Raw genomic sequence first — 25,315 nt, 5'->3', positions numbered from 1 at the left:
CGCCATTATTTCTTATGCAAATCTCCGGACCTAGATTCGTTCAGACAACTGACGTTGAAGAAAGACTAGGTGCTTATAATTAGAACCAGTTTGGTCGAGAAAATGAAAAAATCGTCTGTCGGACATTTTTAAGGTCATAACAGTTTAGTATATTAGATGTCTAATGGGATAAGAACACGTATTTTTATCGGTTTTTATTTCTCATATCGATAAAACTCTACATAGAATGTAATAAAGTTAATTATAAATTAGTATAAATAAGTATGAGTAATATTTTTAGAAATTTTTAGAGTTAATAAAATATGGTACTTTTCGAATCGAGTTTACAATCCACGGTTGAGTTTCAAATACAATTAAAAATGTATTTGTCGTACCCTTAGCGCTAACAGAGGATTTGGTCAACCACTTCACATACGTAAACCTATTACGCCATGGACCGCTCTCAGAGAATATTTCTAGAAGAAATTTACCAAAGATTGTGAACTCGATCTTGAAAAGTGAATGGCTATACATCACAAGAATCTTTATTGGCATTTAACAGCAGAATGCTCCTGTAATTCTGCCATCAATCAAATAATTTTAATTCACGTGTGATCTTTTTAATCTTATTATCGAGCGTCTTGTCCTCAGTTTCACAGATATAATAATGTCTCGAAGTACATTCCTGTCCATAGTAATTGTAAATGTGTTTCGCGGGATTATACGAGAGACGCAAGCATCGACCCTGACCTTCAATTTCGACGGTATTGTTAAGAATGTTTTCGTTGATGGAAGAATCTTCTTCGTCCTTATTTTTATCCTTATCATCACCATCCACATCGATTGTATTGCTCTCTGTATTATTGGCATGTAAAATGGCGATTGACGTAAGATTCATATTAGGATTAACGGGTTTTGCTGAATTTGACCAAATCCAAAGCAATCCAGGGTTCAAGCCGCCTAACCAATAATCGCGACCACGGTGTTGAGGTTGATTTAGTATGTAAGCCATTATCTCTTCATTTTCCGACACCTTTTCAAATTCTGCGAGATGTGCATTGAGCCCCTTACAAGCAGAATTTGCGGTCTTCCAGTTCACCTGCTGCTGACTGTTGATGTAATAGCAATTGTCGCTGATGCGAGTAAAATTCGTTGGACAAGGATCACGAACTGAAATTGTAATTAATATTAGTTAAAAGTAAAAAAAAAAAAATTATATGTAGGAATGATTATGTTAATCACCTTCTTTCTGATTATTCCCCGCCATCAAATAGTAGATTAACTGCTCGGCACGACGAATGCGACTCTCCAAGTAATCAACGCGGTACACAAGCTTCTCTATGGCGCCCAGCAAATATAAATCATTTTCGGTTACGGCACGAAATGGTGGTTGTGGACCGGTATTTTGTACCGGTGTTGGGGGGTGGTGCTGTTGCACGGGCACTGGTCGTACCGGTTGTACCGGTTGACTACTGCTGCTGCCTCCTCCCCCCAAACCAAATAGTTGTTGGAAAAACCCCGGTTGTTGACGTTGTTGTTCCTGCATTTGTTGCTGTTGTATCATTTGATTGGTCATGGGTCGAAATTGTGGGTTCACTACATGAACGGGCGGTCGCATGTGTGGCTCCAATTCAACCGCTTCACCAATGCGTTTTGTTATATAGACATTTGGACGCTTGTAGGCTGATGAATGATAAGTTAAAGGTCCTTGCATACCAATTGGCATGTTCGGGCTCATCATAGACATATCGTTTTGGCTGGGAATAAATGGAAGATCTTTTGACGTACGAGCACTGGGACTTGATTGGCTGCAAAAAGTCAATAAAAGAGAAAATTTTAATTTGGAAATTTAATATTCTAACACCGTAATAATAACAATAATAATAATAATAATAATAATTAGCCCCACCTATTTGTGGTGTGCGTATTAATGTATTTCCACAAATGAAGGGACCTTCGAACAGCAGATGATTTTTATGAGGAGCTTTTTCTCTTTAGAGAGAAAAAAAGGTTAAATTTGTTGTGCAATTGCATATTGGCAAACAGGTATTCTATGGAGAAATTCTGATTAGGAAAGGGGCCGGATTTATGATTCAATAGCTAAAAGAATTTGTTTGGACAGAAAGTTCCAAGCAGACAATTGACAGATCGAAAACGTCGTTAAATAAATGAACTCCCAAATGGATATATGAAACTGGTACCACACCTCCGTTGTGTTTCAGACCGAAATTCTTACACACACAACATGCATCTGCATATTTCGATTTTATGAGATTTAATAGACGGTGGCGTTGGTTGGTGCATGACTACCATTCGGGAGTGCGTAGGTTAGAGTCCCCGTGCATGAAACAGCAAAATAAAAGAACAAGTTTTTTCTAATAGCGGTCGCCAGTCGGCAGCAATTACAAACATCCGAGCGTATTCTGCAAGAAGAATCTCCTCTCCTTCGGAGGCGACTGAAAACTGTAGGCCCTTTAATTTGTGGAACAATATCAAGACACAAACCACAAATAGAAGAAGGAGCTCGGCCAAACACTTAACAGAAGTGCACGCGCCAATTATTTATTTATTTTTTTAAGGTTTAAAGACGTCTTTATTGCCATCTTTCAGATAACGAAGCGGTTATCAAGACGTTACTGTATTCTGCTCGATAGGTCGCCACTCGGGGATTGCAAACGAACTCGTTTGACCAAACCTTTGTCAAACCGATATAAATAAATAAATAATTGGCGCGTACACTTCTGTTAGGTGTTTAGCCGAGCTCCTCCTCCTATTTGTGGTGTGCGTCTTGATGTTGTTCCACAAATGGAGGAACCTACAGTTTCAAGCCGACTCCGAACGACAGATATTTTTTTATGAGGAGCTTTTTCATGGCAGAAATACACTCGGAGGTTTGCCATTGCTTGCCGAGGGGCGACCGCTATTAGAAAAATGTTTTTATTAATTTTGCTTTCACCGAGATTCGAACCAACGACCTCTCTGTGAATTCCGAATGGTAATCACGCACCAACCCATTCGGTTACGGCGGCCGATATAGGGTAAGAAAATGAGACATACAATGGAACCCGAGTACCGATATGATAAGCCGCGCTGGATAAATTATTTTTTGTAATAATAATTTCTCTTTCCCTTTCTGAAAGTAAAACGGATGGTTATATTTACTAAAAACCCGCTACACTGTAGGACAATGGTTAAATATCGATTAAAGAATTTATTAATAGTTTTTACTAAATACTTCAAAATGAAATAAAAAAGAAGTTTTTAGGATTAATCGACCTCCGGCTATGAAACTTAAAAAATAGGTATTCAAGCGAAAAGCTACGAAACTTAAAAACCCTGCATTTCAACAACACGCAGCCTCCATCCGAATACTTCCGCCATATTGCGTAGCGGAACATTGAAACTGAGAGTTAATTTTTCCCCTTAACGCACTCTCTCTCTGTCGCTATCTACAAACGCCTTCGATCTGCATCGCCTCGAGCGCTGCTTTTGCATTTTGTATAAGTAGTAATTTTTGTTCAAAATTCCTGTACACGATTAATTACTAATGGGGAAAGTTACAATTAGCAATTGAATTTAATTTACAATTAAAAATTAGTGGATAACTGGATCCTGTAAAACACATTTTAGGTGCCCCGGGGCCATATTTTGAGCGGTGGTGATACCAAAATGAAACATAGATCTAACCCCTACTCTCTTAACAGTAATTCTGTATGCATATATGGAGTAAAAAGGACTAGGCAGTTTTAATTAAATAGGTTAATTGTTATTTTTCTTTCATGGAACAATTAAAAAAGTCATTTGCAATTAACTTTTAACCGCTACAGTAGCGGTGTCTTCTTGGCGTTCTAGAACTTCCACTACATATTAAATTATCATTAATAGAGCGATGGCTAGGTAGCATGCACTTTTATTCCTTGGACTGCTATTGGAAGAATAAGAAACGCAAGTACGAAGAAGCATTTTAGTAGCATGGGTCAAATTTGCAAGAAAATTCGAATGCCAGAAATGCATTATTGAAATATTATTAGGTGGCAGATATCTTGATACTTAGTTTAAGAAAAAAATCTACAAGAAGGGCAGAGTCGCATACTGACGAAGCAATAGACAACTTTATCTCCGCTAAGCCCCATATAAAATACGAAAGCTCCTCTGGCGAGGACTTGGTAGCAGAAGAATCTGAGCGGGAAATAATAAATGGAACTCAGCTAACAAAGGTTGAAATGTATTGATGTCGTCGTCCAACCAGACGCAAATATTCTATAGCGGAGCGATTCCATTTATTCCATTTGAATGTTCCTGTGCCAGTGAGACAGCGCACTCTGAGATTATGTTCAAACAGGCAGCTAACTGCCATTTGAGAACACTTCAGCAATTTAAGCGTTAATTGTAACCCAATTTAATTGGAACTAAGTTTATGTCCGCTTCTCTACGTAACCCTGCAAGTATGATAGAATATGTATTCAATTCGCCTTGTATATTTAAAGAATAACATTTTTTTGTTTTGCTTTACTAGACCCGAAACAGAATTTCAATATTTAATTCGTTTTTATAAAAGAACCAGACCATCCAATTCCTACGCAAAACTGGCCGCTAATAAGCGAAAATCCACATACAGTTTGCCTCACAATTCTTTTCACAATGTAACGTTGTATAGTTGGGCTTGCATTAACTCCTTCGTAGCAGCAATATTACTGAAAACATTGCTCTGCTCTCGCTACTACTCTGAAATTGAACAGATAGGTAGAAGCAGGTAGCGTAAAATACACGATCAGCTGTTTTACTCCGCTCCGAGCTACGATTCGTTCGTTACTGCTAGTAGCTCAGAGTACTAGTCAAAAAAATTATTCAGTATTCTCTGTCGTTGCAATTTCCCGGAGCGCTACTTGCACAATTATTCATGTGTACTCCAGCTAGCGCTAGTACTCGTACTCGAACTTCTGTTGCGCTTCTACTACTCCCATAGCTGCTACTTGAGCAGTGATCATTTTTGTTTTATTAGATGCCTTTTTTGTATGCAGTTTTGCGGTGCTACACTGAAAATATAACCGGCAAATTCGGTACGTCCCACAGTGCGGCCGATTCCCAAAAAGCTGGCCAAAAGTCGAAAAAAAAGTTTCTAGATAGAGTTTTTTTGTCTTTGGGTTGGCTATAGTAATGCCTTGAGTAGTGAAAACCGTTCATAGCAACGTCCTGTACCATAAGTATCCTCTGTATTTTCAGTCGCAACGTGGGACACTGGGCCAGAAGACCCGAGTGAGTGGCCAAAAATAAAAATTTTCGACTTAATTTAAACAGGAAATTTATAACATCATCTTGTTTTGAGTAATTTTTTACACCAAATTATGAAGTTTCATTAGTTTTTATCAATTAGTTTTTTTTATGTAACAGTTCAAAGTCAAACTCAAGATGTTATTATCGTCCATAACTTTTCTTTATGGATATCAAAAAATAATTTATAATTGAAACCATGTGTATTTATGTTGAATAAGTTTTTTTTTTAACATTTAATCAACAAAATCTGTTTTTTATTCATACATGACTTACTTTGAAAACAAAGTTCCCCGAAGTTCCCCTATCAAATGAGTTAAATTTTATGCCAAATTGTTCGTAAAGAAGTATTAAATAAGGTATATATGCGCCTTTTTGCGCCTTTTCATAAACATGTCTGTTGTATGTTATCTTGTATCCTTGGTATCCAATGCCAGCAACTCTTCATAAAATCTTGATTCATGCTGGAGAAATAATAAGACATTGTACTTTACCAGTTGGTGTACAGGGTTGGCCATATTAAACTGACCCATGTGATTATTAAAAAAATATGGAAAAAGAAACATTTTTTTGTGTTTCATTGTGAAAAACATTTAATTTAGTTCAAGGAGATTCGTTTACATCACTTTTTGAATATGATATCGCGCAAGTGGTCGCCCTTAGCTCGTATAGCGTAATGTGCCCGTTTTTCGGCGTTTTCCATAGTTTTGGCCAGCGTCTCGGCCGATATGGCGGCTATTTCCCGTCGGATATTGGCCTTAAGTGCGCCTAGTGTCTTTGGCTTGTTGACGTAAACCTTAGATTTCAAATAGCCCCAAAGAAAAAAGTCCGGTGGCGTCAAATCCGGTGATCGTGGCGGCCAGTCAAAATCGCCGCTTTTTGATATCAAACGGCCAGGGAACAAAGTCTTCAATAAGTTGACGGTGGCTCGTGCTGTGTGTGGTGGTGCGCCATCTTGCTGAAACCAGAAGTGCTCCATACCATTTTCACGAACAATCGGCATCACAAAATCGGTTATCATGGCCCGATAACGCTCTTGATTGACAGTCAATGGTTGGTGTTGACCATTTTCAAAGAAGAACGGCCCAATGACCATATCAGCGTAAATGCCACACCCAACCTGTAACTTTTTGGTCGTGGAGAGGTACCTCTTCAATAATTTGAGGGTTTTCAGTGGCGTAGAAACGGCAATTTTGCTTATTTACGGTTCCGTTCAAGGAGAAATGGGCCTCATCACTCATAATGATTTGATGCCCAAAATCCTCATCAGTTTGAGCCATTCGGACGACAAAATTGGCATATTCCAAGCGACGAGGCTTGTCGGCCGGCAACAGTTGTTGATTTAGTTGTATTTTGTACGGGAATATCCCCAAATCCAAACGAATGATACGTCGTAGAGTGGTCCGAGGGATGTCCAACTGAGCAGAACGACGATTACCTGACGTTCGCGGCGATGGCTCGATACTGGCTCGTACGGCCGCGATATTTTCGTTAGATCGTCTTGGCCGCTTTTTATTTGGACGTCGGGTATTAGCCACAGTGCCGGAAGACAAAAATCTTTTGTGCATTTGCTTGATTGCGTTCTTTGACGGCGCACTTTTCACTTTATTTTTTTTTCTCCACGCACGTTGCGTTTTTACAATCGAGAAGGAATTTTGAATGTACAGCTGAACAATTTCAGCGCGTTCTATTGGGGTTTACTGTTTCATGGTATAAATCTCCTTCGACTGACGCTTCCAACGCGGTATGTCATTAGCTGATCTGAAATTGCAGTAAAAAGTTATAGGGTTACTCAATGGGTCAGTTTAATATGGCCAACCCTGTATATGGAGAAGAGGCATCTGAATCGAGAAACAAAGATTACAGAAACTTCAGACTCAGGCACAGTAGACAATGTGATAGGAAAACAAACTTAGAGGATCTCTTTAATCGATTACTAGATACTTCTGATCCATTACTGTCTAGTATGAACAGGTTGTCTAGAGCTAATAACAGAAGACGTTTACCACTTTCAGCAGAAGTTAAACAGTTACTTTTGTTAGATACTCAAAATATGGAAAATGATCATAGCAGTGCCAGTGCAAATGAAGACGAATATGAATCGGAAGATGAAACAGAGGCCGAACGCGATCATGAAATGCTTGCGTCTAATGACGTTCACAAACTTCTAGATGAACTTGAACTATCAGAAGAAGAAACTTCTGATTCTGAATAAATTGAACTTAAATGCAGATTCAAAAATTAAGTCAAATTAAAAAAAATTAAAAATTACAAAAATTACAACAAAAAAAATTAAAAATTACAAAAATTACAAAAAAAAATTAAAAATTACAAAAAAAAAATTAAAAATTACAAAAAAAAAGTGGGATACTAAATCGTACTAGAATCCTCCTCGCGGTGTATCCTGGGTGTATGAGTACAGCTAATTCTAGACGTATTTTCTTTGTTCTAAACCCCTAGATTCTGAGCTTGAAACAAAAATACTGATTTTTTAAATTTTATGTCCGCCATTTTGGATCCGCCATTTTGAATTTCTCAAAGTTGACATTATATTCGTAATGTGCATTGTTCTAAACCCCTAGATTCTGAGTTTGAAGCAAAAATACGGATTTTTTAATATTCATGTCCTCCATTTTGGATCCGCCATTTTGAATTTTTTAATTTTGACTTCAGATTCGCATTCATAGAGTTAAAAAACTATAATAAACGTGGTTTTAATCGGTTTTATGGCCTTTTCCTAAGAAAAAAGAGTTTTGGCCACTCACTCGGGTCTTCTGGCCCAGTGTGCGTGGCCTTCGTTTGAGCATCGTATTACTGTCGATGAATAGTGAAAGTTGTACACATTTGAAAGATTTTGTAATGGAGTAAATTGAACAAAACCAAATGGAATGTTCGGAATGTTTGTAAAATACGAGAAATCTTTAGTACATATCAATACCTCGACACAAAATTTTTAGCTGCAGCAATACGTAGATACATTTTTTGCAATTTTTTTTGTAAAATTTGTTTTCAAACTGTATAGTAATACAACGCCGTCATATGCTGCTTTGAAACCTATTAAAGGTTACTCAAAAAAGTAATGGTTACTGAATAAAACAAGATTCAGCTGCTACCACTTGCGACCCCGAAAACATATAAATTTACATGCATCTTGATTATGTTCTAGAATATACGCTATTTCACGTGAGGGGGTGGCCAATAGGGGTGGAAGGGGGTGGATTTTCCAAATTTTAAGATCAAATTCGTAATCAGCGACCCCGACAACCCCCGAGTAAGAAATTTTGAATCAATTACTTAATTTTTTGAGTTTTGGCCAGCTTTTCGGGAATCGGCCGCACTGTGCGTCCGTATCCTGCAAGTTGTAGGTATGGTTAAATAGAACTGAAAATTATGTTTTTTATTGCTCGTGAACCGCCTAACTTTTTATATTAAAAAAAAAAACGTAAATGTTTGATACCTATTGAAATCTTAACGACTTATTATTTATATATGTATGTCTATTATTTTTGACGCTATAGGGTAGCAATTTTTCTTGACTAGTACTTTGAGCTACTAGCAGTAACGAAACGTAGCTTGGAGCGGAATAAAACAATTGATCGCGTGTTTTGCGCTACCTGCTCAGTTCAGTTCAGGCGTTTTTTTTTTTTTTTTTGATATCGCCTTCTATTAGATCCTGTGATCAATAAACAAACCGCAGGTACTTAACAGTAAAATATTTTCTTTTTTTAATATATATAATATACATATTTTGTGTTGCTTAGAGTTGATGGGTCAGGGGTCATGCAAGTGATTCATATTATTATTAATATTATTTATTGAGGGGGGGGGGGGGGGGGTAGGGTCACAAAATCGAAATTTTTTTTCTTCACTCATCTTATAGTAAATCATTTCAAGAATGTTGTGTCAAAATTTTAAGTGGATCGGAGCAGAACTCTCAAAGTTATAGCCTTTGTAGGCACTCTACCTCGAATGCGGAGCATAGATAATTTTTCAGAGTCATTTTTTCAAACGCGTTTTTCCCGAAACGACTTCTTAAAAGTCGGTGCCAATCACAACTCCGAAACTATTCAACCGATTCTTTTCAAATTTGGCACACGTTTTCTAAATCAAAAATACCTCCCCCCACACTGTTTTTTTTATTTTTTTTTTTTAAGGTTGTTTTTCACTTACAAATATGGCGAAATTTTTCGCCAAAAATGCTCGTTTTACGTTTTTTTGCCACCAAAACTACAAAAATGAAAAAAAAAAATTTTATTCATGTGGGGGGGAGCATTACGTCATACTTTAACTGAAAAATTCGACTTTTTTGGTTTCAGATGATTCTACGACGAATGCCGATTGGCACCGCAGAGCACCTCTCGAAAAACATATCTCCAAAAAAACTCTGTCATGGGCTTATTTGTCAATATTTTATTATTAATATTTTTTAAAAACTTATTGAAAAGATGTACAATAACATGCAACTGATTTTATTAAAGTATCTTAAGCCATATTTTTGTAAAAAATTAAAAAAAAAGTGTTTTTTTTAGCGCTAAACCCTACCACCCCCTTAAAATATATAATAAAAATTATAGATTAATCTAATATAAAAGCTCTAGCTACCAGAGCTATCGGCTTAGTCAAGTGATAGTAAATGTAAGTAAATATAAATTAGGAGACTAAATAAGTTGAAATATATTTATAGCTTTAAGAAAATTTGACATTTTTATTATACATATTTGCTTCAGAAGGGATGGAGAGAATGTTGATTGGATCTGCGTTATCCAGTGTTGTGGTGCGTAAGGCGGAGATCGATGGACATATAGTAGAATGTGACGTAAATTTTAAATGGTATTGATGTGTTAAAAGGGTATGGCCTAGCCTTAGACGTACAAAACATCGGTTTATCCAAGTAGTAGTCGAAGTTGGCAGTATGGTAGCGGAACCGTGTGGATTTACTTCTTTGTATTCATGCTGGTAGATATACCAATTGGCGCCCAACTTTAAAGCTCTGGAGTAAATGGTTTTAATTGATGTTGTACTAAGTGGGTTATAAAAGTGCAAACACGATTTTAAGGCAAGATTTGCGGCATAGTCAGCATGATGATTGCTGAGTATGCCCGAATGTCCAAGTATCCACATTAGTTTTGTGTTTGGCGCTTTCTTAATTGACAATTGTTGCATGTGATATAATGGGCCTACATCCATTCGAATGTTTCTTGCAGCATTGAACACTGATTGGCTATCTGTGCATATTAAAACCTTTTGTTTAATCTTTACAAGATTTAATGTGGCGTCCTGCGGTAGTAGTCCGTGAAAAAGGGTTTGCCCAGCTTCATTTGTAACAGCAAATGCGATGCAATTGACTTGCTTGGTGCCATCAGTGAAAAGGAGATTCCAACCACTTCGTTTCAGAGGGTGAACTATACTCCAGAAAATTTACTGATATGTTGTGTTGTTGGTGCACTGTTTGGGTAAAAGCCATAAGTCTTCGATAAAGCTTTCAGAGTTTAGAGCCCGGGGTGGTAGCTTGGTTTGAGGTATTCTCATTGGAGATATCTTGAAGTTTAAATGATCGGTGAGCTCTTTTACCTCGCATTATGTTGATTTATGTGAAAGTGGTCTTCTTCTTTTATTCAGTAAGCGAATTTCATGGTGAGGAATATGAATATCAATAATTATTATAATAACCATAAAGGTAAATCAGCAAAACAAATGACTGAAATGTTTTTAAAATACTCGTTGCAAAGGTCAATATGGAACGACAATAATGAAACAAATTAACGAAAAACCGCAGAGCAGCCTTAGAATGTTAGCCGCAGATTTGGAAGACCGCCAGAGTGTCACGAAACAGTCCGAAGAGTTATCTTAAAACTCAAATTTTCATCAAAAAATGCAAGAAAAAATTCAATACTTTTTTTGCTCTAACCTATGTTGGGCATTAAGTGGAATATTGAGATAATGTGTGGTTTTTTTATGATGAGACCAAAATAATGCTATACCTCGATGGACTCAACAGAGGTTGGGTAAAGCCGTTAACAACATTACAAACAAGCACATTATTTCCACTCTGAAATATGGGAAGCTATGTGTTATGGTATGGGGTTTTATTTGTGGCAAACGTGTGGGTGAAATTAAAATTATTGAAGACAGCATGACAAAAGATCCACTGTTTTTGGCACCTAAAGACGACCTGTTACCCACAGTTTCATTTGGAAAGAAATTTGATGCCACGCAATGGAGCAATCCAGAATGCATTTGACGGATATTTTCTTTACCGATGGGTCCAAGAATGAAATAGGGTCTGGAGCCGGATGGTACTTAAACGATAGTAATAAGTATCACTATGCTATCGGGGAAATGGCAACTGTTTTCCAAACGGAAGTTTTTGCCATCCTGAAAGTAGCCGAATGGATAATCGAGAGGAGATGGAGCGGGAAACAGATTGGAGTTTTCAGTGACAGTCAGGCTGCACTGAAAGCCCTGTGGAACGCGAAGCAAACCTCAAAGATTGCTCACGAATGTAAGAAGAAGCTTAATTCTGTCGCAAGACAAAACGGGCTTGTACTTTGATGGGTTCCAGGACATTCCGGTGTTCGAGGAAATGAAATTGCCGATGAATTGGCCAATCGTGGATCAGTGGTTCCCCAACAAGGGCCAGAGCCAATAATCGGAATCAGTTCCAATGAGTGATGGCCCGGCTAGAACGCTGCAGAATTGCAAAATGTTTTGTGACAAGTCCGAACAGAAAACTGTCAAACTTTCTACTAAAACTTGGAAGGAAAGACGTTCGGTTGATGATCGGTATCATTACACGACACAACCCATGGGGTCAGCATATGACCACCATTAGAATCGTTGAGGACCCAATGTGCCTGTCATGCTTGGAAAAGGTGGATAGCACTGAGGACTTTTTCTGTGAGTGTCCTGCTTTTGCTAGAGCACGGCTACGAGTTTTGGGATCCGATGTCGTGACAATAAGTAATATTCGGTCGTTAAAACAGGATATTTACAGATTTGCCAAAGAATTTATCTCTATCTCCGTCTCTATTCTTTCTTATCTCTTTCTCTGATGCTTTTCTCCTTCCCTCCTTGACTATCTACCCTCTTTCCAGAGCTTTAAATACAATGGGATTTTTAGCCGGAGTGTTTTAGGAGCCACCAAATCTCCTGGTGCTCCTTGGCTCGACCTTTTCAAATTTTAATTTCAATTTTCATGACAAAAGAAATCTATTTAGACATTTCACATAACAATTTGAAACGAAGTTTGCAAAACTTTGGACTCACTGATGTAGAAGATCGATATAAATCATTACATAAATTATACTAATACAATGATCCCCAGCACAAATCTTACATATGCTGGTCTTGGTTGCTACACAATTGCTCAAAAGTCCTAGATACTCCTGTCCATAGCGCAATTCCTTGAACACTTGAGTCTCCTGTCAATCCAATTGAAAATTTATGGTCGCATTTGAGAAATAAAATGACAAAAAGGTGTCCTACAAACAAAAACAACTTGATTCGATGTATCAAAGAGGAATGGGAATGGCAAAGGTTCCACAGGAATATCCCCTAAAAAACTAATTTCAACAATGGCCAGGATGATCACACCAAAAATTAACATAATAATAGTCATGTGCATTTACTTGATCTTTTATTTTGTAGATATGTGAAATGAATTTTGAAACAATGCCGAATATAACTTATTTTTTTTAATTTCTATTTTTCTCATTAATGGCGGAAAAATAGAATAAGTTTGTTTTGTTATGGTTGGTTGGTTGGTTTAAGGGTGACCCCGCATCGGAGTGCCACATAGACCGCAAGTTGGGTCCGTTGTGTTGCCTTAGAGCTCATTATATTATATGATTTCCCCACCTAACCGAGATTTTTATTATAGATTTTGTTCAAAGATATTAATTCGTTTCGAGAATTTTATGACAGATTCGATTTTCAGGTCCGAGAGTACTGAAAGATTGTCAATTGTGGGAGAGCCTAGAAGAGCGAGTCGACTTCTGGCTAGGCCGGGACAACTGCACAGCAAATGCCTGCTCGATACTTCCTCATCTTCGTCCTCGCAGTATCTGCACAGTTCGTTTTGAGGAACCCCGAGCCGACGTGCATGAGTGCCCAAAAGGCAGTGGCCGGTGATAAGAGATATTATATGCCTTAGTTCGTGTTTCGAAAGACTTATAAGGGTTTTTGTCTGTTTCAGATTGTAAGATGGCCAGATTTGTCTGGTCGTACCGCAAGTAGTTTCCACTCGCCACCTCCAATCAGCAATGCTGTTAAATTCTCGAATTTCTTCGAATCCACTGTGAGCCGGCATCCAGATAACTTGGACAGAATTCTGAACACTTATTTCGTTAAGAGATAAGAGACAGGATCGAACCACATCTGAGTGGGTATAAGAGGAGCTGAGTGCTCGAACAGCCGCTTGACTGCCTGTTAAAAAGCGGATATCCTCTAGTGATATTCTCTTTTCTAAGAGAGTTTTCGCAGCATACCAGATAGCGCATACTTCCGCTTGGAATACACTACAGTAGTCGGGTAATCTAAATGATAGATTGGTGTGCGAGGAATTGGAAAAGATTCCAAATACCACTTTACCGTCTTGTTTTGAACTATCTGTATAGGTATATAATCAGAGAGCCATCGATTTTGGTAAGATTTGCCTTCCATTCTTCCCTAGTTGGGAGTGAACAGGAAAATAGCAAGGGTGGTGATGGAAGACTTACATGATAGTCTATGTCGCAAGGGATAACAGTGTTCCTGTTCAGTATGGCCGGATGGCCAAAATACTTATTCCATTTCGATATAGCATTAATGCGTGTCGCTGCTTTCGCTGCAATCGCTTTGCCAGCCAGATCGATAGGGAATAAGTGAAGCAACGTATTTAGAGCCTTAGTAGGTGTTGTACTTAAGTATCCTGTTATCAGGAGGCAGGCTGTTCTTTGGACTCGATCAATTGTGGCTACTCTACACCGTTTTTCGAGTGCTGTCCACCATACAACCACACCGTAGAAGAGTATCGGTTTGATGATCGAGGTATATATCCAATAAATGATCCGAGGTAAAACCCCAGGTTTTGCCTATAGCTTTCTTACAAGTATAAAGAGCTATGAAAGCTTTTTTACATCTGTTTTCAATGTTCAATTTCCAACTCAACTTCCTACCTAGAATTACTCCTAGATATTTAGCTGAATCTGGTAGAAGAAAAGATTCCCCTTTTAAAGTTATTGTTTGCAGTGGAGGAGATTGTTGTTTCCTATTGAAGAGAACAAGATCTGTCTTTGCTGGATTCGCATTTAGTCCGCATTCGGTGCACCATTTTGACAGAATATTGATTGAGCATTGCATGTGCTCAGTGAGGGTATTCAGTTGTTTGCCTGACACGCAGAGAGCAATATCATCTGCATAGGCTACAACCTTGCAGTGTGCTTTTTCGAGATTTGGAAGCAAACTGTTTACAGCGAGATTCCAGAGAAGGGATGAAAATATTCCGCCTTGAGGAGTGCCTTTGACGGCGTACCTTTTCATGCGGCTTAGCCCGAGCTCTGAAGTGATTATTCTACTTTGGAGCATTTATTCGATCATCTTTCGGATGGAGTAATTAATACCCAATTTTGCAATTTCAGACAAAATAGCTTTGGGTTCAATATTATTAAAAACACCTTCTATGTCCATAAATGCGACCAGAGAGTACTACTTATTGTGAAGGGAAGTTTCCACTGTTTGCACCAGTGAATGAAGTGCCGTTTCAGTCGATTTCCCTTTAGTGTAGGCGTGTTGTGCCTCAGACATCAACTTAGTTTTAAGTTTGGGTTGGGGTAGTTTTGTTATAATAATAAATAAATATGAGCATTACTTTCGAAATATTTGACCTTATCAAATATTGAGTGAGACATATTGTAATTCGTTTCTGCTATGTAGTTTTCTATACTTATACATCGCCAAATAACGTTTTTGGAAAAAAAATAACAAGGTAGATGAAAAACTTCTAATATCTGGAGAACCCGTTAACCGATCAAAACAAATGGTATACCAAATTAGAGGTAATTAAATAATAATAATAATCATTTTGATTTTTAATCCATCGCTAATTTTACAAGACCTAATTTCAATTTATTAAGAGACATACAACTCATACTTCAAACCTGTGCAATATAAATTACATGCAGATTGTGACTTTATTCAATATTGATGTCTATCAAATTGCATTTATACATTACATACAAATTACATTACTTAAGTTAATATTTTTTCAAGGTCAAGCCTAAAAACTTACCTCAATACATAATCCTCTAGAAATTCCGACCAGACCAAGGGGGAAGCGTTTTCTAATGAAATGGCAGTGCTCGCTAAACCAGCAAATGAATCATTCGCATACTTAAGCGAATTTGAGGTTTGTTCGTCATTTATGGCTACATTGCATAACACCAAATTGGCCAAGTTTAAAACATAAAAAACAACTGCCACCATCATCCACTTAGTAAATGGTTGTATTCGAATACGGGTAATAGCGCTAACATAACCGTTATTAGTATGACCAGCGGCGGCGGGGTAACTTAAGAATTCAATGTCACACTGATTTCGCTTGCGTTCCACTTTCGCTTTCATTGTAATGCTTCTTTTTTTTAAATGAAACACATTAACTAAATCTTAACTTACGAAATTGTTGTTGTAAACTATGTGACACTTCTTTTTAAATATGATAGAACGTTTACAAAAAAACACAAAATTTATATGGAAAATATTTTCTACATATATTTACTTTCTGCACTTTTCACTTATTTTATTATTTATTATATTTTTTATTAACACCATTGAAATTTCATCTATTCGAACGTCCACTCGTCACTTGGATAAAGATTCAACTGAAAATATCACTTGGTTGCAAATGTCAGTTTAAAAATTTGAATATCTTCACAACAACATACCTATAAAAGTACATATGTATGTACCAGTATACAACAATCAACAGTCAACAGTCAACTGTTGCCTGAAAATGAATAAATACACCATCGGACGTCCAAAAACTTATTAGTCTTCAACTTAAGCAGTAAAAAAGCACATTCATGCATTCGCTTAAGTACGCACACATATTTATGCATGTACATATGTTTCTATGCTTACATGAGCATGGGCATGCCCAGTACCGGCACTGCGAGTACTCGGCGCTGGATCTCAACCACGGTCACTTTCAGCCACTGTCACTTGGCACTCACTTACCAATGCGTGTTGTTGTTCCACACCTTAGTCGCTTAAACTGCACGCATGCGCATAAAGACATCAGTCGAATATTTTAAAAACTTTCTCCATTTACTCATTGCTCACACAACGAAATTTCAACACAATTAAAGGGTAGGCCGTGCGCTGATTAATATTTGTAAAAATTCCGCAAAAATATCGTTCATTGTTTTTCTTCCTTTTTTAATTATTTAGTTCGCTAAGACGGCTGAGAGCACTATTATCGAACATAGCGATTTCTTGATGCGCTACATATCAGGGTGTGCAACTTTGCTGAAGTAAAAAATGGTCCACGTTCATGATTCTGTAACAGAAATGGCTTTCTCAGCAGCATTTTCGCAAAAACAGTCAATGGCGCCATCACTTTAAGATTGGCAATAAACTTTCAACTCTCATCAAACTACGACTCTCTTTGGTTAACTTGGGTTTTTGACAATTACGTGTGAGTTCGATCACCAGATGCAGATATTCACATAGTCATTGAGGTAAAAAAGTTTCTCGTCCGAAATAGCTTTTTAGTAATTGCACAATTTTGGTCATCGCGGTCACTTTTAAGAAAACATTTAATTAGTAGCAAAATATCAGGTGAGTTGAATATAAATCAGCCGATGGTCAACCCTTTATATACGAGCATATGCGCATATCAACATAAATATTCACTATACAGCTCTCAGTGGCAAATGAATTAGAAAATAAATAAAATCATTTAAAAACTGGTGGAGCATTTAATTTTTTATTTTTAATTTCTTCGTGCATATACATATACACCAACACATATGTATGTACATACATAGCTCTTTCGAATAACTCACTTTCTTATACTCCTACATTCATATAATTAGTTAAAACCTCCCAGCTGAGCAATCAAAACTGTGATTTCAATAATAAAACTACCAATCAACATTGATTTTTTTGCACTTGATGCTGTAATAATGAACGATGAGATCCGAACTGCCGTCGCCCCACCGTGCAGAGACCAATTTGGATAAAGGTTATAAGGGGATAAGCATGGAAAGATGATCGATTTTTGCGTTACTCTTTTTGGTTTCTCTAAATCGAAAGTAATACAACACAGGTGTGTCTCGAGCGCTCTCCCATCAAACAATTGAAATTAAAATCTTAGGATTTGTCCCCAAAAAGTTTTAGAAATAAAGCATATACATACATATATTGTCGATACTTTTATATAAATTTTTTGAATAATTTTTTTTAGACAAACAAAGAGCTATAAAACAAGAATAACTTGCCATATCTTCATGCGGACCCATGTAAGACCTTTCTGCTCCTTTTGGACCATAATATTGCTTTTCTAAATAAAGTACTTTCTTTTTTTAATACCCTGTATACATTTGTTTAGATTTTTTTGTAGGATCGCTCCAGAGAGCTAAAAAGGGAAGAGAGACGCATTATCCGAAGGAAGCAGCGAGAGGCCGAAATACGTGAGTGCGTAGAGCTTGAGATGCTGGCCAACAGGAACAACGCCCGAAAATTCTACCAGAAGGTTCGGCGGCTTACAGAAGTTTTTAAGATCGGGGCGTTTTCCTGTAAGAACAAAGACGGCGAACTGGTAACTGACGTACAGAGCAATCTTAAATTATGGAGGGAACACTTGAACACTCGAACCTGTTAAAAAGAGACAGCTGCGCATGTCATAGAGAATGTTAAGATCCCGATACCCCAATCATTGACAACGGAATTGTCGTTCCGCTACCCGACCATGACGAGGTGAGAATAGCGATAACACGGCTAAAGAACAACAAAGCCGCGGGCGCCAACGGACTGCTGGCTTCTATGCAAAATATGGTCGGGTGGAAGCACGCCTGCCGATTGGAATTTAAGTGTGCTCTGCCCAATCCATAAGAAGAGCGATCCTGCAATTTGTGCCAATTACCGCGGGATTAGTCTTCTAAATATCGCCTATAAGGCTCTAGCGAGCGAATTGTGTGAAAGGCTGAAGCCCACCGTGAACCAACTGATTGGATCTTATTAATGTGGCTTTAGACCTGGAAAGTCTAGCATCGACCAAATAATTACAGTACGCCAAATCTTGGAAAAAACCCTCGAAAGGAGAATCGACATACACCATATTTTCGTCGATTTCAAAGCTACATTCGACAGTACGAAAAGAAGTTTCCTATATGCCGCGATGTCTGAATTATCCCCGCAAAACTAATACGGCTATGCAAGATGACGTTGCTCAACACCAGCAGCGCCGTCAGAATTGGGAAGGACCTCTCCGAGCCGTTTGACACTAAACGAGGTTTCAGACAAGGTGACTCGCTGTCGTGTGACTTCTTTAGCCTGATGTTGGAGAGCATCGTACGAGCCGCAGAACTTAATCGCTCAGGTACAATATTTTATAAGAGCGTACAATTGTTGGCGTATGCCGATGATATTGACATCATCGGCCTTAGCAACCGCGCTGTTAGTTCTGCCTTTTCCAAACTGGATAAAGAGGCAAAGCGAATGGGTTTGGTGGTGAACGAGGGCAAAACGAAGTACCTCATGTCTTCAAACAAACAGTCGGCGCACTCGCGTATAGGCACCCACGTCACTGTTGACACTTATAATTTCGAGGTTGTAAAAGACTTCGTTTATTTAGGAACCAGCATTAACACCGATAGCAATGTCAGCCTTGAAATCCAACGTAAAATCTCTCTTGCCAACAAGTGCTACTTTTGACTAAGTAGGCAACTGAGCAGTAAAGACCTCTCTCGACGAACAAAACTAACACTCTACAATAGTCTCATCATGCCCGTCCTAACGTATGGCGCAGAAGCGTGGACGATGACAACATCCGATGAAGCGACGCTTTGAGTGTTTGAGAGAAAAATTCTGCGTAAGATTTTAGATTTTAGATTAAGAAGAAGTCTTACACCCCACGAATAAATTAAACCTGACATATTGGTAACAGTTCCGAACGAAAATAATCAAATCAAAGAAGTTTCTTTCGCAACAGTCGGCTGACTAATTTCTTTTGAATCAGCTTCTGCCGTAAGCCACTTTAAGCTACACCATTTCGTGGTACGACGTTCCACATTTGTATGGCGAAGATTTAACAACGAAAATTATTTATATCCTCCATAAGTTAACTAGATAAGTCGAGTTAATTATGCTATTATAATCAAACGAGTGCATATACACAATATAAGTATACATACATATATATAATTAAACACCACTTAATTAAATGAAACTGCGGTGAAAAAGTCGGCTTAAACTACGTATTTAAAATACTTAATTACTTAATCGTTTCTCCTGCTTTTCATTTATGCGGCACTTTATGATCTATTGTGTATTTGTTGTCTACGTAAATGACTCAACAATTCAATTCATAGCACAACAACCAGCGCATCTTTCATTAATTTCTCTCCCGGCACTATGAGATAGCAAGCGATTAAAAGTGGGCAATATTCGAAATCTTATCGGAATGCCTTAAAAGTAGCTACCCGGTTTTTTTGGGGTGATTCAATATGAATCTAAAGTTAAATTAAAAAAAAAATACAAAATGGCGAATTCAATGACGAATCGATTTTAAATATCCAATATTGAAGACAAGATTTATTACTCTAGGATTTTTGGATTCGCTGATCACGAATCTGAAGTTAGAGTTTAAAAATTTAAAATGTCGGATCTTATATGGCAGACGATATTTTGTGAACCAATCGCGTTGGCTTGAAACTTGTTACTCTAGGGTTTTTAGAGACGCTGATCACGAATCCGATATTAAATTTTTAATATTTAATACGGCCATAAAAAACACCTACGTCAAATATTATTTCCGACACTTACCACACGGAGTTTATAATACGAAATTGGACTTCACTTTTTGACTTTTGTAAACTTCACGTCGTTTAGATCAAGAAGATTTGCCATCACATTTAATATTCGGACGATCGGATGAGGGCGAGAACTCTTTTTTATTTTAGACCAGCTTGAAAACTTCCACAGCAAATTGCGACCTTAATATTAGCAACTAATATACAATAATATTTGGCGGCCGCAGTGGCCGAATAGGTTGGTGCGTAACTACCATTCGGAATTCAGAGAGAGAACGTCGGTTCAAATCTCGGTGTAAGATCAAAAATTAAGAAAAAGTTTTTTCTAAAAGCGGTCGCCCCTCGACAAGCAATGGCAAAACCTCCGAGTGTATTTCTGCCATGAAAGGATGAACAAAAATTAAAAAAAACTGAAGTAAGTGCTTTAAGTTTAGATTATTTATCCAATAAATGTAATTCAGTGCTCATTAATTCATTTAAATAATGTAAAAACGTCTCAGGCTTATAATGAAGTGAGAGCAACCTCTGTGAAAAGCCTGCTCTTTTAAAACATAATTTGTAATCAATAAAACTTATTATATACAAATATTTAAGTTTTTTTTTTTTAATTTTTCACATTTTTTTTTTTAATTTTCCTACCGCCCATTTTCAATTAATCGAAGATTGCTGAAATGGATTTTAATAAACCACCCATATAATTTACCCATGAATACTCCTCCTCCCTGATATTGGGAATCTGAGAGCGCATGCGATTTCTTACAGAACCGACCTACAACACTCGTCATTCAAAGTGTCAAGCATCACTTAACGTTTAACATTCGACAACATGGATGCCGTTTAAATCAATTTTCTTAATTAACATTTGCATGCCCATGCATTCCTACTTATATGTAAACAGAGTCCACTGCGCATGGACAACTCATCGGCCTACATCGGTAAATACATTATGTATGTAGTTGTATTCTTTTGCATTGTACCATAGAAAAATTAAAAAAAAATAGTGAATTCCAATGGTTTTGTAACTACATATACATATACATATACATATACTTATACATTGTTATTATATTTGTTGCCTCTGAGACTACTTGACTACTCTGTAATGCTCGTAAATATTTTATTTTAGATTTCATAATACACATTTTTTACTTTCCATCTTGCTTTTACCATGAATAACGGTTTTTTTTTGTGCCAGTCTCTTTGCCATTATCATTGATGTTATTGATCAATTTATGGTTTTCCTCGTTGGTGACGCAGTATTTAAGTGTTTTTTAGGTGTTCAACTACACTAGTCTACATAATAATTATTAGCCATGCAAGTTGGTAATTATGGTATAGATAAGCTTAAGTTAGTTTGAGCTCTTATGATATAAATTGATATTTCCACTATTATCTCTGCAACTCTAATTTTGGCATTAAACTCAAATTTATTCACAATACTGGTAATAAATTGAAATTTATTTTTTTTTATTTTAATTTTTTTTACTTGCTATTAAAGATCGAAAGTTCAAAATAATAAGCGAACACTGCTTATTAGGCGAAAGTTCACTCATATTTAGTCTGAGAGAGACACCAGCGCAAGATACTTGGGTAAGAAGAGTGAAGAAGATCTTAGAAACAAGAAATTATGAATACTTTTTTTAAAGAACGGTATAGTCCAAGGCGAATCGACCCAAGGTAAGTTCGCTATATCAGCTAATTTGTTCCTTTCCTGTGATTTGTTGCTTTGAAAGTCAGTGTCTTGCTACTGTTTACATTCTCATTGAAATTTGGCAAACAAAGCATAAACATAATACATGTAAATGTTGTTGTTGCTTTAGTGAAGTAATCTGCTATAAATTCACCTTGGTATGTTATTATATTATTAACTGTCTGACATTTTGGCAAAAATTCGTGGTGTACGAGTGCAATACCGTTGTAATCCATGAAAACAATTTTGGTAGGAATGTTAATCACAAATGTGGCAACCTAACAAAAAAACTGAATTCAAATCAATTGACTTAGAGCGTCACCAGGTGGCTGTCCCGGGAACTTTTTAATCAAGGTGGTATGTCTAATAAAATACATCACTTCTTGTACATATATTTTGTAATCAACAGTCCAAAAAACATCGGTCAAAGAGATTGGGTTTGTTTTCATCCCATAAAAAAGATTTTTTTTCGAAAGTAGATTAGGAGGATGTAAATTTTTTGGAATTAATAAACTAACCATTTACTCAAGTTCGAGAGTTGATTACCGTAATACCTGCCAATTAAACTTTCCACATAAAGGATCATCAAAAAAATATGTGCGACTATGGTAAAAGTCGTTGGCTTGATCTTTGGGCATCACAAAATAGCTTTCAATGAAAAATAAGCTTTTATTTTGAAGAAAATGTAATAAAAAAATGGTGTCTTTCTTCTGATTTATCGTCATACATATTAGGTAATAGGACTATGAATAAGTTCGTGCGGTTTTTTTCGAAATTTGAAACTTTATTGACGTAAAATGGTTACAAATTTAATATTCAAAGTATTGTCCATCGCTTGCTACTACTTTTTCCCATCTTTCTGGCAATTCACGGATTCCCTTTGTGAAAAATTCGGTCGGTTTTGCCGCAATCCACGAATCGATCCATTTTTTGACTTCATCGTAATTACGGAAGTGCTGGTCAGCCAGGCCATGTTGCATCGATCGGAAGAGATAGTAATCGGATGGCGCAAGGTCTGGACTATACGGCGGGTGGGGTAGGACATCCCATTTGAGCGTTTCTAAGTATGTTTTGACCACTTGTGCAACATGTGGCCGAGCATTGTCATGTTGCAAAATAACTTTGTCGTGTCTATCGGCGTATTGCGGCCGTTTTTCTCGCAGTGCTCGGCTCAAACGCATCAATTGTCGTCGGTAGACATCCCCCGTAATCGTTTCATTCGGTTTCAGTAGCTCATAATACACAACACCCAGCTGGTCCCACCAGATACACAGCATAACCTTCAGGCCATGAATATTCTGCGCCGACGTCGATGTTGAAGCATGGCCAGGGTATCCATACGTTGCCCGACGTTTTGGATTGTCGTAATGGACCCACTTTTCATCGCCAGTCACAATTCGATGCAAAAAACCCTTTCTTTTGTGCCGTTGAAGCAGTTGTTCGCATGCCATAAAACGGCGTTCAACGTCTCTTGGCTGCAATTCATACGGCACCCATTGGCCTACCTTTCGGATCATTCCCATGGCTTTTAAACGTTTGGAAATGGTTGATTGATCAACTCCCAAAGTTTTTGCAACCTCTTCTTGCGTTTGAGCCGGATCTTGATCGAGCAATTCCTCCAATTCGGTATCCATGAACTTTGGCGGCGCACCCTCGCGTTCTTCGTCTTCCAAGCCAAAATCACCACTTTTAAAGCGTGCAAACCACTTCTGGCACGTTCGCTCAGCTAGAGCATGCTCACCATAAACTTCCACCAAGATACGATGACTTTCGGCTGCTTTTTTCTTCATATTAAAATAATGAAGAAGAATTCCCCGCAAAAACACATTATTTGGCACGAAATTCGACATTTTCAAGTGTGGTAAAAATATTGTTGTTTACGCTTCAAATAAAAAACTTATACTGACGTTTGTGCCTTACGACAGTAGCTCTCCAATGAATGTTTGGAAATGTGGATCGATGGAATAATAATCAAGTTACGCCATCTGTTATATAAAGTTATTAGAAGAAAATGACGAAGAAAGTTTTGGGAAGGTAAAGTGCATTTCACAGTGCACAATATAGAACTTAGGATAATAAAATTATAAATGAAAAACTACTAGTTCTTAAACATTCAATGAATATTAATGAACAAACATTTGAAAATTTAAAAAATGGATACATAACAAAGCTACTTTAGTTTTGAGAAAATCGGTTTTATGAACAAGTCTTCTTCTTCTTAATTGGCGCGATAAGCGCTTATGCGATTATGACCGAGTTTAACAAAGCGCGCCAGTCGTTTCTTTCTCGTGCTAACCGGCGCCAATTGGGCACACCAAGTGAAGCCAAGTTCTTCTCCACCTGTTCTTTCCAACGCAGAGGAGGCCTTCCTCTTCCTCTACTACCACCAGCTGGCACCGCATCGAATACTTTCAAATCCGGATCCGTTCGTAGCCGCTGGATCTTTATTCGCTGCGCTATGTCCATGTCGTCGTAAAGCTCGTACAGCTCATCGCTCCATCGCCTACGATATTCGCCGTTGCCAACGTGCACTCCAAGCGTCGCTTCATCGGATGTTGTCATCGTCCAAGCTTCTGCGCCACACGTTAGGACGGGCATGATGAGAGTCTTGTAGAGTGTTAGTTTTGTTCGTCGAGAGAGGACTTTACTACTCAGTTGCCTACTTAGTCAAAAGTAGCACTTGTTGGCAAGAGAGATTTTACGTTAGATTTCAAGGCTGACATTGCTATCGGTGTTAATGATGGTTCCTAAATAAACGAAGTCCTTTACAACCTCGAAATTATAACTGTCAACAGTGACATGGGTGCCGATACGCGAGTGCGCCGACTGTTTGTTTGAAGACAGGAGGTACTTAATGTCAATATCATCAGCATGCGCCAGCAATTGTACGCTCTTATAAAATATTGTGCCTGAGCGATTAAGTTCTGCGGCTCGTACGATGCTCTCCAACAACAGGTTTGGTATCAAACTGCTCGGAGAGGTCCTTCCCAATTCTGACGGCGCTGCTGGTGTTGAGCAACGTCGTCTTGCATAGCCATATTAGTTTTGCGGGGATAATTCAGACATCGCGGCATACAGATAACTTCTTTTTGTACTGTCGAATGCAGCTTTGAAATCGACGAAAAGATGGTGTGTGTCGATTCTTCTTTCGTGGGTCTTTTCCAAGATTTGGCGTATTGTAAATATTTGGTCGATGGTAGATTTTCCAGGTCTAAAGCCACACTGATAAGGTCCAATCAGTTGGTTCACGGTGGGCTTCAGCCTTTCACACAATACGCTCGCTAGAACCTTATAGGCGATATTTAGAAGACTAATCCCTCGGTAATTGGCACAAATTCCAGGATCGCCCTTCTTATGGCAGAGCAAA

General features: G+C 37.8%; 1 protein-coding gene across 1 annotated transcript; it reads right to left on the bottom strand.

The window, feature by feature from the left end:
* Nucleotides 1–300: 300 nt before the first annotated feature.
* On the bottom strand, nucleotides 301–15,849 carry LOC129253473 (uncharacterized). The gene is made up of 3 exons (XM_054891870.1): nucleotides 15,518–15,849; nucleotides 1,222–1,787; nucleotides 301–1,149 (listed from the first exon to the last, which is right to left on the bottom strand). The coding sequence occupies exons 1-3, from the start codon at nucleotides 15,847–15,849 to the stop codon at nucleotides 566–568; spliced, it is 1,482 nt and encodes a 493-aa protein (XP_054747845.1). The 3' UTR covers nucleotides 301–565.
* Between the last annotated feature and the right edge of the window lie 9,466 nt (nucleotides 15,850–25,315).

Source organism: Anastrepha obliqua, chromosome 1 (genome assembly GCF_027943255.1).
Source record: "Anastrepha obliqua isolate idAnaObli1 chromosome 1, idAnaObli1_1.0, whole genome shotgun sequence".
Lineage (NCBI taxonomy): Eukaryota > Metazoa > Arthropoda > Insecta > Diptera > Tephritidae > Anastrepha > Anastrepha obliqua.
This window is presented reverse-complemented; position numbering and strand designations above follow the sequence as displayed.

What these genes read in the sequence shown, in the direction of transcription:
- LOC129253473 (XM_054891870.1), bottom strand. Translation starts at nt 15,849, where the DNA reads ATGAAAGCGAAAGTGGAACGCAAGCGAAATCAGTGTGACATTGAATTC. An exon ending in CTAGAGGATTATGTATTGAG is followed by an intron (nt 1,788 to 15,517) that starts GTAAGTTTTTAG and finishes GACTTTTTGCAG; the next exon opens with CCAATCAAGTCCCAGTGCTC. An exon ending in GGGGAATAATCAGAAAGAAG is followed by an intron (nt 1,150 to 1,221) that starts GTGATTAACATA and finishes TTACAATTTCAG; the next exon opens with TTCGTGATCCTTGTCCAACG.